The following is a 16,542-nucleotide window of genomic DNA, read 5'->3' as shown; positions in this document are numbered from 1 at the left end:
TTAATGTCTGCATCGGTGAAAGTCTTTCGATGTGTTAACGACCAAGATTATTGTCCATGTATGTATTTTAGAAAAATTTGACCATAGAATAAATAAGTTTCCAGAACCGTACTCATCATGAAATTGAAAAACGCCACGAATTATAAAGATTATAACATTTAATAAATTCATATAATAAAACTCTTACGATATTTTTGAGTGAAAATGGTATGTCGTCTACCACTTCTAACAATAATATGAGAAAAACAAAAACATAGAAAACTTGATAATAATAGGTTCCTATAATAATACTCCTTTAAAAGAAACTTCCTATGTTTGAAAATGGAAATTCCTTGACAATTACTCGAGCAATATCACGTGCACACAAAATCTCGAAACTCAAAACTGGTAGAAAACTTTAGGCGTCTTCCCTAGCTTTCTTTCCTTTGTCTACTGCCTCGCCATCATTATTAGCCATTCCATCTGCTTTCCTTTTTGGGGCACTTGAATTGGTTGTATCAAGTTCAGATTCATCTCCAATATTAGGCGCTGCCATTCCCTTTTCTAAAACCTGTGATAGAAAACAAAATTCCGTTTAGTTTTAAAAAAATTGTAAGTAATTAGTAACATTAATTAATAATATTAGTAATACGCCACCTCTTCTTTCTCCAAAATTTCTTTTTCAAATATCTTTGTAGCCGTAAAACTTTGGTTTCGAACCGTTTTGTTGAAATTTGTAATCTTGATTTGAAAAACATAGCTCTGACCCTTTAAATCTTGGAGAAGTCTTGGCACTTCACCTTCTTCATCTATGTGTTAAACATGTAACATACAAATGATTGTCAATGTCATTTGTTTGCCTCTAATTATTTTTTTAATAACACATATGCAAAAGCTCCCTTTACCTCATCCTTTGCTTCTTCCATATCATGTAGTTGTTGGGCTGTCATACCAAGTATTTTTTGAGCCTCATCATCAAAAATTATGAATTTTGTTGATCCGGTTTCATCTTCCACTTCGGCTTGCAAACGATACCTATAGATATTTTCAATGTGCGTATTAATTTTTCAATGCGTTGAAATTGAAAACGAAGGGCACATAAATTACTTTATGTTTTATACCTTATGACAGCATCATCAATTATGAGCATACATTTTTGACACCAAAATTTTGTCCCAGCGGCTTTTGCGGAAGTTTTGTGACGTGCACATGCAGGAAAGTTCCATCCATTTTTATTTGAAAACCCTTTGATTGTTGCTAGGCAGTAGAAGGTCAAATTTTGTTCAAAATTTGAGTTTGCTTCTATCAGAATCTCTCCAATTGTTTTCTTTTTTGCTATCACTACACTTGCATCAACACCCTTCTTTGGAATTTCCAAAACCTTTATAGGACCATCACTGCCAATAATATGTAAAAGAACGTCATTTGGTAAAATATATACATAAAGTACACGATTTAAATAAGGCTACACATAAGTTTCATACGTTAAACATGAATTGAACTCTTCAACTTCAGGCATTTGGAGGTTGAAGTACACCTTTGAGGGTGGAGTTGTTGATAAATACATTGTGTCTGTGTATTTTAAAAATTTCGGTTCAATTTACCAAAACTAACAAATTTAAGTATTTGCATGTAAATAAAAAGGCTGGCATTAGAGTATATGTAAATAAAATAATTACTTTGATATTCTTTCACCAAGTTTGATGTGAAGACCCCAACACGATTGTCAACACCTTTTACCGAAGTTTCCTTTTGATAATCTTCAACTGCTTTTCCCCAAAGAGTAATTTTTACTGTTTTCTTCCTGTATATAGTGATTCTTTGTCAACTTGTTCAAAAATAATTGTAAACGTATTAAAAAAAGGGGACATAAGATTTTCTTTAAAATTACCTTAGGTTCTTCAACTCAATCTCAAGAGTTTCTATTTCACGACCCTTAATCTGCTTGGTGTCAATCTACTATACTCGGATGATTTCACCAATAACATCTACGAAGACGATGATGCAAGAGATTTATTAAATAATAATAAAAAAAGAAGTTATCTTGAAAAAGAGAAATGTTGATTAAGAATAAATAACTTACCAAAGGAGAATATAAATTTTGCCAATGCGTTCCGGTAGCTTCTCAAATTCTATGAGATCAAATCTATGTTCAGGGATCTTATGTAAATCAAATGTAACCTCCTTAACAACGGTGTTGGAATAGAATTGGATCATTAGCTTGTTATCGGAAACAACACGATAAGTGCTCTTGTTGTCAATTACAGAAAAGTTCTTAATCATGTAAACACTTCCTTCATTGAGTACCCCGCGAAAAGAATGTGCTATGTTGGATTTGATGATGGCATGAATGTATACATTCTGAAATTAAAAGAATGTAAATGTCAATTATAAAGTTGAAATCTACAATAGTATTTTATGTAACATGGATACTTACATTCTCGTCAATAAGAACCATTTCAATGCTTATTAGTTCGTCCTTGTTGTTTGCATTGACAACCGACCACAATCTAGAAACGCGAGCTTTGATTTTCCAATCATCCTTGTTGGTAGTTAAACTCTCAAGTGGAGAGTAAGTTTCAGTTTCAGAAGATAGGACACGTCTGCAGAAATATGGAAAAGGTTAAAATTGTTTCTTATACATAAAAAAACACAGATGATGTTAAATAGCCTGCAAAAATATTGAAAAGGTAAAAAATAGTTACTTATACTTCAAAACACACACTTGATTGTAAATACGTTTCTTTGAATTGTTAAAGTAGGACACTGAGAGAAAATATTTTTGTTATACTCAAGATTTAGCATTCCAAATTTCAGGTATTCCAAAGTATCCATATGAATTAAGCGGCAGTGAGCACGATTTGAGGTTTGCAAAGATTTGATATGAATATCTTACTTTTTGTTCGACATGGAGATGGTGTGCGGCTGTTAAACGATGGAATCTCTGATGTTGAGAAAGATTTGTATAAGATTGAGAGAATATTTGTGTGATGAGAGGAAAATTTGGTGGTGAATTTATATGAATGACAAACTTGGAAACAATGTATCAGTATGTCATTTGCTTATTTACTTTTTTAATGTACTTTGAAAGAGGACTCTTCAACGTACATTAGAAACATTGTACATATCTACATATTTTATTTTTTCTGCCTGTGTGAACATATCTTTTCATTATTATTAATATATTATTAATATTTTGAGTGAAGTTTGTATTGATTTTTTCAATTATTATTAATATTGTCAATGAAGTCTGTAGGACATATTTAATCCGCGATTTTTTTTTCCGAGAAGGGTGTATGAACACAGTTAACTTAAAGTATTTTTTTTTCTTTCCATGACACGTGGCGCATCCACACGCTTCCAACCCAGTCTTACAATGTTATATCGTATGACATAATAAATACTAATAGAATAATAAGTCTTGTTGTTGACGTCAGAAATAAGACCGATCGAATGTCACAATTTTTTAATAGAATGTAACCATTTAATGACAAAATGTTATAACTAAGGTTGTCACCTTTTACTCTCAAAATAATGGTAACATTTATCAGAAAAAAGTAACATTTTACCGTAAAATGACTAAATTTGGTCCGTCTTTTAAAAAAAATAAAAAAAAATGAATACGGTAATAGAATGTAACCATTGAATGACCAAATGCTATAAATAAGGTTAATTTTTTTCTTGAATACTAACTACTAAATTGACTTGCCATGAATCAAATATTACTGAAAATCATGCTGCTAGGATGATTTGACTACATGCATTGCTACGTCCGCATTGCTACATTCCTCATCAACCCAATGTAATGGTATGTATACGTACACTATCACTAATTTGAGAAAACGAGAATGAAAGACTAAAATGCAATGTGTAAATTATTAATTTAATGTACTTACCTTATCATTATTGTGTAAATTATTTTATGGAGAATAGTTCATAATTGTATTATAAAGAAATTCTTTGTTAATAATAATAATAATAATAATAATAATAATACCATTCATAAATACTTATAATAGCATATATATAAATACTTATAATTTAAATAAAATAGCATATAAAAACAGGCCGCGCGAAGCGCGGAATACTACCTAGTATTATATATAAATAGTTGAATTATCCCACATTCGAAGATTATCATGAGGTGAGGTATCACATGATTATAAATATGAGTTATATTTGAAACTTAGGGGTATCAACCCAAAATCTTTTGAATCGCTTAAAAATTATCTTAGAGAGTTCTTATAAGAGTTTGTATTAGCGGCAAATTAAACCTTAGTTACAACAATACTATACAAATATTAACCACGTAGATATTTATAAAAGCGATTATATATTACTATATTAGTGATATTATAATGTTTATTTTAAGACAATCAATAGTATAATAAATTTATTTAAGACAAAATCATAATTAAAAAATAAAATGGTGCTAAATATACATAAATTGGTTATTAATGTGTCATATAATGATAATCTCGGCAATAAAATAGAAAATTTATGAATTATAATACAATCAAGTGTTGCATAAAAAGATCTTGCATCCAGAAATAAATCAATAATAAGCTTTTTTACTTTGATAAATAGTAGAATTAAATCTTTTTAACTTTCAAATATAGGTAATTATTATGCCTCATTACATTTGAGTAACTAAACACATCATAATTTTTAACTATTAATCAAAATCGCACTTAAAAAGAAAATATTTTGCATTTGTTTATACATTTGATTGCTCCCTCAATTACATCTTAAAAGTCGTGTTAGAAAAAAAATGTAATTTAAATCATATCATTTGTACATATTTTAATTATGACAAAAAATGGAAAAAAACATACGAATATAAATAGATAGTATAATATTTCTCATTATTAAATCGGGTTGGATATCGAAATAGGTGCAAAAAAGATGGTGTACTTTTTCGTGTGTTATTTGTCCCACATTGAAAAATAATGGAGGTGTGGTAAATATACTACATATAAATAGTTGAATTGTCCCACATCAGAAAATTATCATAAGATGGGTGATCTTAAAAATTAATTTAGGAAAGTATCATAAATAATATTTTTTGATGTAAAAACTAAAGTGGAGCATCTTTTAATTATTATAATATTTATTTTCTATATTATATTCAAGTGATGTTTCTAATTTTTATATAAAAAATTTTACATTTCATTTGGCAAAAAAATATCGTTAAGAAAATTATGAAAATAACATAATTTGATTCGTGGTAAAAATGATATCACTAGCGTATAGATTTCATATAATTTGTACATATATAAAATTGTGTATTTCTTAGTAAATTATATGTCCCACATTGAAAAATAATGTATGATTATATAAAAATAATAGAATTGTCCCACATCGAAAGATTAACATAAGATGTAGCGGTCTTATGATTATAAATATGAGGCATCCTTGGAACTTAGGTATCAACCTAACATCTTTTGCGTCTCTTAAATAAGATGTTTTGACTTTTGATCATATCTAAATAAATAATTAGACATAAAATGTAAATATTAAGACCTTATAACCAATTTTTTTTTGCTAAGTTAATTACCCCGTTGCAACGCACGGGCATTCAAACTAGTAAAGGAATATAATGGACTTTTTAATTTTATTATTTTATGATAACTGTTTTTTTAATTTCAAGTTAATTGTTTCTTTTTAATTACCATAAAAATTATGGAGTACTATGGAGTTGTTATGCTACTCCATATTGTATCAAAATTCTCCAAACTTTTGTCGTATTATGTTATGCCAACAATAGTCAATTATTAAATTAATATAGTTAACTTATCATTATCAATCATTATTATATTATTTTAGAATAAATCGAATAAATATACTATAGTTATAATCTTTTGTAATAATAATTATAACAACGGGTTTTTTATCCTATGCCCACTGGGCATAGAAAAAACCTTATAACAAACATATATAATTCTAATTTAAATAAGAAAAAACCTTATAGCAAGACTTATTATTCTATTAGTAATTATTATGTCATACGATAGAGTTTTTTGTCAAACCATACCTTTTATTTATACCACTTTGTTAACACACTACATTTACTTTTTTTTTGTTAAACACTTCCTTACTATTTATCTTTTTTGTTTAGCACTACCAAACTTAACTTTCCGTTAAATATATTGAACTTCCGTCAATGACTTTGTTTTGGCACGTGTTAAGCAACTTTTAGCCTTTTACTTCTTTGTTCTTTTTCTTTCTACGTCATCTACTTCTTCCACTTTCTACTTCTCTTTTCCCCCTTTTCATCTTCTCTATGTTTGCCTGTTTTCAATTTTTCCTCTTCACCTTTGATTAATCAAGAACTAAAGTATATGTGTGAAAGGTATGTGCACTTACTTTATTGTTATAATTTTTTCTTTCCAATTTTTTATGTAGTATAATTGTATTGGTAGGGTAAACCCTAATTTTTTAATTGGTTTTCTTGTAAAACGAATCTTATGTTGCTTTACTTATACACAAATTCTTGTTTGTGACGGCACATATCCGTCACTCTTGAATGACGGATATCATTTTACCTCACAAAGTACCCACTTTTTCTCTCTCTGCAACACTATTCATGTGGTCCCCTTTCTCCACTAACCCATTTTGTTACCATTTTAACTCACAAAATATCCGCCACAAATGGTAACCCGTCACAAGGGAGACCAATTGTTACTTATATGTAAACTATTCAATTACTTATAGATTAGTAATGCTTAATTGATTAAAGTAAACTTTGTTAATGTGTATAAACCCTCATTTTTTCAATCTTATGTTGCTTTATTTGGGTCTTATTATTTTTTATTTAATTTGATGTTAATATGATTAGGATGGAAAAATTCAGCGCTAGTTTGCGAGTTATTCATGGTGGTAAATTTGTAACGAAAGGATGGAAAACTGAGTACATGGGTGGAGCAATGTATATGAAACTTGATATGAGGGAAGTTTGTTACTTTAATTTGGTTGATTTGGTAAAGAATGAACTTGGGTATGAAGGTGAATCTGAATTGTGGTTTAGAAGACATGGATTGAGCTTGATAGTAGGCAAGAAAAAAATTGAAAGTGATAAAGATGTTGAACTTTTGATGGATACTAAGGACATTAATGGTTTTGTTACTATGTATGTGGTCCATAGGGAGAGTGAAGAGATATTATCCCATCAAAATGTGAAGAGAGGGCCCACTGAAAATACAATAAATAGAAGCATTGAAAACCCTACACCCACTTTTGCAGCTTCACTAACTACAACCCACAAAACTCCTCATTCCAGGCTACCTCTTTCTGCTACTAGACCACAAAAACTTCAGACTTTTAGAAGCAAAATACCTGAAATTCCATTGAATAATCCAGAAATTGATGAGATAGTTACTGAGAGTGGAGGTGGAGTTGGTGATGAAGATTCTGATGAAGACTCTGTTGATCCAGATGTTGTATTAAGTGATGGAGATTTTGATGATGTTGAAAATGATGATGACTTATATGCTGAGTTTGTGGAAGAAGACACTTCAGGATTTGGCATTTTTAGATTAAGGGGGGATGAAGAAGATATAGATGAGGCTAATGAAAATGAGGTAGATGATGCTGATTTAGAATTAGAGGATGAGTTGATATCAGAGGATGATGAGCTAGATAGCAAACATGGATCTGATGATGACGAGGTAAAAACTTACCCCATTTTTAACGCTGACAAAGATTTTAAGAAGCCTATTAATTTGACATTAGGGCTGAAATTTCCTTCTAATAAAATATTTAGAAAGGCTTTAAGGTGGAGTGCCATTGAAAATGGTTATGAATATTACCTTTTGCATAATGGAAGTCAAAGAGTAAGTGCTTATTGTAAGCATAGGTGTAATTGTAAATGGTTAAAAAGAAAGGCAAAGTTAGACTCTAAAAACTGTAAGTGTGAGATTTCAAAGAAGTGCACTTTCAAAGTACATGCTAAGAAGTGCACTGAAGAGGAAACATTTCAAATAAGAAGTTTGAGACTCACTCATAGATGTGGCTGGAGGGATACAAATTGTATGTGTACATCCTCTTATTTGGCAGAGAAGTACCTGGATTATTGGAAACTTGACAGTTCAGTAACTGTAGCAACATTCCAGAAAAAAGTATTGTCAGATCTTAGGGTTGATATAGGGTATTTTAAGGCTTATTATGCGAAAGAAAAGGCTTTAAAGATGATTTATGGTAAAGCTGATGAGCAGTACAAGTTTGTGTGGGACTATGCAGAAACATTACTTAAGCATGATCAAGGAAGTTCAGTCTTTGTTCAACTTGGAAACATTCAAACCCCACCTCCAGTTTTTAAGAGGATGTATATGTGTTTGAGAGGTTGCAAAGAAGGTTTTATTAATGGTTGTAGACCCATATTAGGAGTAGATGGGTGTCATTTAAAGGGTGTCTACCCTGGTATACTATTGACAGCAGTGGGAAAAGATGGGAACTGCAACATTTATCCTTTGGCTTGGGCTGTTGTAGAGGTGGAAAACACTAACTCTTGGACATGGTTCTTAGAGTTGTTGATGAATGACATAGAACCTGTGGCCAATTCTATTACCTTCATATCTGATAGGCAAAAGGTTAGCTTATTATTTATTTTGCAAATTTGAATACTTATCTGACAATTATTGATGAGAAATACTAATTGACTTTTTTTTTAAGGGATTGGTGGAAGCTTTCAACAAAGTGGTACCTAATGCTGAGATTAGGTATTGCTGCAGACATATTTGGACTAATTTCAAGCGCACGTACCCTTGTGAAGACTTCAGACAAACCTTTTGGAGGATTGCTAAGGCTTACACCAAGCCTGAGTTTGACCAACACATGGAGGTAATGAAGGGCATGACAGTAGGTGCTTTCAACTATTTAAGTTCAATTCCCACAAAGCATTGGTGTAGACATGCATTTGGTACTATTTGCAAATCTGCCATGATGTTGAACAATTGTGCTGAAAGTTTTAACAATGTCATTAGAAAGTGTAGAGATAAGCCTATTATAGAGTTGATGGAATGGCTAAGAAGGTACAACATGAGGAGAATGTGCTCTAAAAGAGAAGGGGCGAGTACCTTAGGGGATGATATCATGCCTGCTATAGTGAAACAGTTGGATGTAATATATACGGAGGCTAGAAAATGTGAAATAGCTCGGTCAGACACGTTTAAATTTGAAGTTGAATACAACTTGGAAAGATTTGTGGTGGATTTGCAAAAAAAGTCTTGTGATTGTAGAAAATGGGATGTAACTGGCGTACCATGCGTACATGCATTTGCTGCCATATTGAAAAAGAGACAAGAGCCAAAAGATTTTGTAGATCGAGCATACTCTAAAGAAGTTTACAAGCTGACCTATGCTCCATCTATCAGCCCTATGCCAGGACCTAAGCTTTGGGAAAAGAGTTTGCATCCTCAACCAAACCCTCCCCCTTATAGGAAAATGCCAGGTAGGCCTAACTCTAAAAAAAGAAGAAAAGAACAAGGGGAGAATGAGCAAAGGGTGTATGTGAAGAGAAAACCACATAAGAAGACTTGTGGGAATTGTGGACAGTCAGGACACAATAGGAAGGGGTGTAAAAATCCCACGGTTGTCAAGTTAGTAGCCAAGAAAAGAACATCTCAGGTTATATTACTTATGCTTTTTGAGGTTTTATAATTATTTACAATTGTTGCCTTGACAATTCTAATTTGTTTTGGTATTTTTTTGTCACAGGAGGAGGTGATATTGACACAAAACCACCCACAAAGTAGCCAATCAACTATTGTTGCATCTTCAACTCCCACCCGAGCTGCTCCATCGACAACTCCCACCACACAAGCTTCTCTCATGTGATGATGTATCATTGAGACTAATAGATTAAGTTTTAGTTGTTGTAGAATTTATTAACTTGGTTGTATGAACTGTTTGTTTGGTTGAAGTTTGTTTAGACAGATTTTGGAACAAACTCCCACCATAACTATCTGTTTGGTTGAAGTTTGTTTTGACTGATCATGAAAGATGATAGTAGATTGTAATGTTAATTATGGGTGTTCTAACAAACAGCCATTTTGAAATTAATGGAAAAAAATTTGGCCTCGCTTCAATTGAACAATTTCATCACTAACACAACAAAATTTCAATTTCGATTGAACAACTTCATTACACAAAATAAGCATTACAGTACATGACTAACACAACAATAAAAACAACAACTTAAGGATGAAGACATGCTCAAGAGAAAAAAACCTAGTGGAGTAACCTAAAGATGTGAAGGAGTAATTGGAGAAAAAAAATTGAAAGAAGAAAGATAAGGGAAATAGAAGAGGAAAAAGAGGGTAAAAGTTGCTTAACACGTGCCAAAACAAAGTCACTGACGGAAGTTAACTATATTTGACGGAAAGTTAAGTTTGGTAGTGCTAAATAAAAAAAAAATAGTAAGGAAGTGTTTAACAAAAAAAAAAGTAAAGGTAGTGTGCTAACAAAGTGGTATAAATAAAAGGTATGGTTTGACAAAAAACTCCATACGATATAACATTGTAAGACGGTCACATTAATAAAAAGACAACTTATTTAAAATCAATAAATTAACCAAATCTACTATTGTTAAAACTTAAAAGAGACATTCTCTCTTTTGCCCCCTTTACTATTTGTAAACACAAACTCTCTTTTAAGACGGTATTATTTGTTTTATGTTAAAATGGGTCAAATATTATACCATTTGTATAGATAAAACAAAGACAAACTACTTAATATTAGAAAAATACTTGTATTATTTATGTTAGTGTTCAATTACATTACCCATTTTAGTCTAAAATAAATAGATACATTAAATAATAATAATACTTGATAAAAACAAAATAGCTGTACTCCAGATATCATGCAAAAGTGTTTGTCAACTAACCACACCTGTCAAGTAGGCTTGCTGGAGTTAGCTATACCATGCTTTATTGTTCTTATCCATTATCCTATCAATACCTCATTCTAATCAAATAAAAAATGCCGACTCTCAAAGTGTCTATCTAAAAAATGGTGACGACCCAGTCTATTAATGGCGACGACCCTCTTCTCTAAGAATTCTCTAAAAAATGGCGACCTTCTTTCACTGTATTCTCTAAAAATGGCGACCTTCTTTCAGTCTTCAATCATTTTATTCAATCGGATAATGGTATGTACAGTTATTATGTATTTATTTGATCCCTACTTCTAATGCTTATTGGATTTGTTGTAGTAGTAATTCATTAATTTTGGGTTAACTGTGTTTGTTTAGATGGCATGGAGGAGGAGAAGAAACAACCTGTGTCCAACTCGACAAAGAGGTTAGATCCATTATCGAGTTATTGCGTCTAGTTGTTTAATTATTCTAATAAAAATTAACTATTCTATCATTAAGTGAGGGCTATTCGTCTAAGGTGGGATACAAAAGATTCCTAGGTAGATTCCTGGGTATGAATCAAAACTCGTGTTTTGATTGTCTTGCTATCTAGGTAGAGAAATTGATAAATACGCGCAAGACACAATCAAAACAGGTTATTAGACTACAAAAGAGAAATTGATTAATTGGTTGCCCAAATTCTCATTTCTGTCATCCCCAGTCGTATGATGATAATATGTCGGTGGAAATGTGGTTGTTAGGTTTCTATAAGTTTGTCTAGTTTTTAATTGTAAGCTATTTAATTGAGTTAGGTTTCTCAAGTCAATTGAGGGGATATTATTTTCAGTAATGAAGCCTCTTTCAAACCATATTTATGGAGGTTGAAATAGATATGAAATTCATTAAAAAAATAAATAAGTAAAGGTTTTTGGTGTTCAATAAATTCAATAGAAGCAACTCAAAATGATACTAATACACACATTACATTTGAAGTAATTACTATTAAGTTTTATATTCCTTGTTGGGTTTGATATTGATTAGCACTCAAGTTGTCATTCTGTCATTCACTCCTTTAACGCTCACCTGCAATTGCATTATAATAAGATTACCGCGGTTGTCTATACTCACATTTTAATTAAAAAATAAAAACAAAAAAAAGGAAATTTTACCTTAGGAATGTTGTTGAACACTTCCTTGTATACAATGTTCCGTGTGTATCCATCAAAGTTCTCATCGTCTTCATGTAGTAGGAATTTCAGCCCTTCAGGCGATGTCACTCTTGAAGCAGCTACATAGAGCTGACCATGGCTGAAAACGGGTTTGGGAAGGTATATACCAACACGGTTCAGTGATTGTCCTTGACTCTTATTAATTGTCATCGCATAGCACAACCTCATTGGATATTGTCTCCTTTTAAGGACAAAAGGAAATTTTGAATCTGTGAAACTTATCTTCTTTGATTTTTAAACAACATAGGAACTGCTGCTACGTTTAACTGATTCTACGATTTGTGTATTGCACAGAGTTTGGTGTAAAATCTTCTGTTAACATTCGTTTCACCAGTTTTTCTTGGAGCTTTGTATGGGGGCTGTATTAGCACGAAGCATGGTCCAGGTAAATATACATTCGTACTTAATGTCTGCATCGGTGAAAGTCTTTCGATGTGTTAACGACCAAGATTATTGTCCATGTATGTATTTTAGAAATAAATTTGACCATAGAATAAATAAGTTTCCAGAACCGTACTCATCATGAAATTGAAAAACGCCACGAATTATAAAGATTATAACATTTAATAAATTCATATAATAAAACTCTTACGATATTTTTGAGTGAAAATGGTATGTCGTCTACCACTTCTAACAATAATATGAGAAAAACAAAAACATAGAAAACTTGATAATAATAGGTTCCTATAATAATACTCCTTTAAAAGAAACTTCCTATGTTTGAAAATGGAAATTCCTTGACAATTACTCGAGCAATATCACGTGCACACAAAATCTCGAAACTCAAAACTGGTAGAAAACTTTAGGCGTCTTCCCTAGCTTTCTTTCCTTTGTCTACTGCCTCGCCATCATTATTAGCCATTCCATCTGCTTTCCTTTTTGGGGCACTTGAATTTGTTGTCTCAAGTTCAGATTCATCTCCAATATTAGGCGCTGCCATTCCCTTTTCTAAAACCTGTGATAGAAAAAAAAATTCCGTTTAGTTTTAAAAAAATTGTAAGTAATTAGTAACATTAATTAATAATATTAGTAATACGCCACCTCTTCTTTCTCCAAAATTTGTTTTTCAAATATCTTTGTAGCCGTAAAACTTTGGTTTCGAACCGTTTTGTTGAAATTTGTAATCTTGATTTGAAAAACATAGCTCTGACCCTTTAAATCTTGGAGAAGTCTTGGCACTTCACCTTCTTCATCTATGTGTTAAACATGTAACATACAAATGATTGTCAATGTCATTTGTTTGCCTCTAATTATTTTTTTAATAACACATATGCAAAAGCTCCCTTTACCTCATCCTTTGCTTCTTCCATATCATGTAGTTGTTGGGCTGTCATACCAAGTATTTTTTGAGCCTCATCATCAAAAATTATGAATTTTGTTGATCCGGTTTCATCTTCCACTTCGGCTTCCAAACGATACCTATAGATATTTTCAATGTGCGTATTAATTTTTCAATGCGTTGAAATTGAAAACGAAGGGCACATAAATTACTTTATGTTTTATACCTTATGACAGCATCATCAATTATGAGCATACATTTTTGACACCAAAATTTTGTCCCAGCGGCTTTTGCGGAAGTTTTGTGACGTGCACATGCAGGAAAGTTCCATCCATTTTTATTTGAAAACCCTTTGATTGTTGCTAGGCAGTAGAAGGTCAAATTTTGTTCAAAATTTGAGTTTGCTTCTATCAGAATCTCTCCAATTGTTTTCTTTTTTGCTATCACTACACTTGCATCAACACCCTTCTTTGGAATTTCCAAAACCTTTATAGGACCATCACTGCCAATAATATGTAAAAGAACGTCATTTGGTAAAATATATACATAAAGTACACGATTTAAATAAGGCTACACATAAGTTTCATACGTTAAACATGAATTGAACTCTTCAACTTCAGGCATTTGGAGGTTGAAGTACACCTTTGAGGGTGGAGTTGTTGATAAATACATTGTGTCTGTGTATTTTAAAAATTTCGGTTCAATTTACCAAAACTAACAAATTTAAGTATTTGCATGTAAATAAAAAGGCCGGCATTAGAGTATATGTAAATAAAATAATTACTTTGATATTCTTTCACCAAGTTTGATGTGAAGACCCCAACACGATTGCCAACACCTTTTACCGAAGTTTCCTTTTGATAATCTTCAACTGCTTTTCCCCAAAGAGTAATTTTTACTGTTTTCTTCCTGTATATAGTGATTCTTTGTCAACTTGTTCAAAAATAATTGTAAACGTATTAAAAAAAAGGGACATAAGATTTCCTTTAAAATTACCTTAGGTTCTTCAACTCAATCTCAAGAGTTTCTATTTCACGACCCTTAATCTGCTTGGTGTCAATCTACTATACTCGGATGATTTCACCAATAACATCTACGAAGACGATGATGCAAGAGATTTATTAAATAATAATAAAAAAAGAAGTTATCTTGAAAAAGAGAAATGTTGATTAAGAATAAATAACTTACCAGTGAGAATATAAATTTTGCCAATGCGTTCCGGTAGCTTCTCAAATTCTATGAGATCAAATCTATGTTCAGGGATCTTATGTAAATCAAATGTAACCTCCTTAACAACGGTGTTGGAATAGAATTGGATCATTAGCTTGTTATCGGAAACAACACGATAAGTGCTCTTGTTGTCAATTACAGAAAAGTTCTTAATCATGTAAACACTTCCTTCATTGAGTACCCCGCGAAAAGAATGTGCTATGTTGGATTTGATGATGGCATGAATGTATACATTCTGAAATTAAAAGAATGTAAATGTCAATTATAAAGTTGAAATCTGCAATAGTATTTTATGTAACATGGATACTTACATTCTCATCAATAAGAACCATTTCAATGCTTATTAGTTCGTCCTTGTTGTTTGCATTGACAACCGACCACAATCTAGAAACGCGAGCTTTGATTTTCCAATCATCCTTGTTGGTAGTTAAACTCTCAAGTGGAGAGTAAGTTTCAGTTTCAGAAGATAGGACACGTCTGCAGAAATATGGAAAAGGTTAAAATTGTTTCTTATACATAAAAAAACACAGATGATGTTAAATAGCCTGCAAAAATATTGAAAAGGTAAAAAATAGTTACTTATACTTCAAAACACACACTTGATTGTAAATACGTTTCTTTGAATTGTTAAAGTAGGACACTGAGAGAAAATCTTTTTGTTATACTCAAGATTTAGCATTCCAAATTTCAGGTATTCCAAAGTATCCATATGAATTAAGCGGCAGTGAGCACGATTTGAGGTTTGCAAAGATTTGATATGAATATCTTACTTTTTGTTCGACATGGAGATGGTGTGCGGCTGTTAAACGATGGAATCTCTGATGTTGAGAAAGATTTGTATAAGATTGAGAGAAGATTTGTGTGATGAGAGGAAAATTTGGTGCTGAATTTATATGAATGACAAACTTGGAAACAATGTATCAGTATGTCATTTGCTTATTTACTTTTTCAATGTACTTTGAAAGAGGACTCTTCAACGTACATTAGAAACATTGTACATATCTAGATATTTTATTTTTTCTGCCTGTGTGAACATATCTTTTCAATATTATTAATATATTATTAATATTTTGAGTGAAGTTTGTATTGATTTTTTCAATTATTATTAATATTGTCAATGAAGTTTGTAGGACATATTTAATCCGCAATTTTTTTTTCCGAGAAGGGTGTATGAACACAGTTAACTTAAATTATTTTTTTTTCCTTTCCATGACACGTGGCGCATCCACACGCTTCCAACCCAGTTTTATATATATATATATATATATATATATATATATATATATATATATATATATATATGATATTTACCACACCTACATTATTTTTCAATGTGAGATAAACAATATACTTTGAAATACACCATCTTTTTCGTACCTAATTCGACATCTAACCCAGTTTAATAATAATAAGCAAATACTATATTGTTTATTAATATTTGTATAGTACATTTTTGTAACTTCTTATCGTAATTAAAATACGTGCAAATAATATGATACTATATTCTAATCTTAGCATTTATTTACCGCGAATCTAATTATATAATTTGTCAAAAAAAAAATGTTACTTTAATTTGCTAAATGAGATGTATAAGTTTTTATATAAAAATTATAAACATCACTTGGACATAATATAAAAAATATATATATATCATATCGTGGAGATAATGATATAAACTCTTAAGAGTTCTCCAAGACAATGCTTAAGATACTCAGAAGGTTATGGGTTTGTTTTTAGGTTCTAAGGATGTCTTCTATTTATAATCATATGATCACCCATCTTATGCTAAACTTTCGATGTGGACAATTCTATTATTTATATGTAATATATTCACCACACTAACATATTTTTCAATGTGGGACAAATAACATACTTAGAAATACACCATCTTTTTCGCACATAATTCGACATCTAACCCGGGTTAATAATAATGAGCAAATACTATACTCCCTCGATTCAAGACCTAATACAAC

The 16,542-nt window shown here is 31.3% G+C and overlaps 2 protein-coding genes and 1 long non-coding RNA gene across 3 annotated transcripts; 2 read left to right on the top strand and 1 right to left on the bottom strand.

The window, feature by feature from the left end:
- Window positions 1–397: 397 nt before the first annotated feature.
- Window positions 398–3,883, bottom strand: LOC141639026 (replication protein A 70 kDa DNA-binding subunit D-like). The gene is made up of 8 exons (XM_074448208.1): window positions 3,876–3,883; window positions 2,417–2,582; window positions 2,063–2,340; window positions 1,659–1,783; window positions 1,464–1,551; window positions 1,101–1,376; window positions 885–1,014; window positions 398–550 (listed from the first exon to the last, which is right to left on the bottom strand). Exons 1-8 carry the CDS (start codon window positions 3,881–3,883, stop codon window positions 398–400), a joined length of 1,224 nt encoding a protein of 407 aa, XP_074304309.1.
- Window positions 3,884–6,254: 2,371 nt separating this feature from the next.
- Window positions 6,255–9,925, top strand: LOC141629194 (uncharacterized). The gene is made up of 4 exons (XM_074442236.1): window positions 6,255–6,331; window positions 6,818–8,567; window positions 8,650–9,603; window positions 9,694–9,925. The coding sequence occupies exons 1-4, from the start codon at window positions 6,321–6,323 to the stop codon at window positions 9,811–9,813; spliced, it is 2,835 nt and encodes a 944-aa protein (XP_074298337.1). The 5' UTR covers window positions 6,255–6,320; the 3' UTR covers window positions 9,814–9,925.
- A 1,008-nt stretch (window positions 9,926–10,933) lies between these two features.
- LOC141629187 (uncharacterized) lies at window positions 10,934–15,648 on the top strand. Its single transcript, XR_012537242.1, has 4 exons — window positions 10,934–11,125; window positions 11,228–11,276; window positions 12,355–12,445; window positions 15,261–15,648. It is a non-coding gene; the product is annotated as an uncharacterized LOC141629187 (long non-coding RNA).
- Window positions 15,649–16,542: the final 894 nt, after the last annotated feature.

This window comes from Silene latifolia, chromosome 2, assembly GCF_048544455.1.
Source record: "Silene latifolia isolate original U9 population chromosome 2, ASM4854445v1, whole genome shotgun sequence".
NCBI lineage: Eukaryota > Viridiplantae > Streptophyta > Magnoliopsida > Caryophyllales > Caryophyllaceae > Silene > Silene latifolia.
The sequence above is the reverse complement of the archived record's forward strand: the minus strand, read 5'-3'. Positions and strand labels throughout refer to the sequence as shown.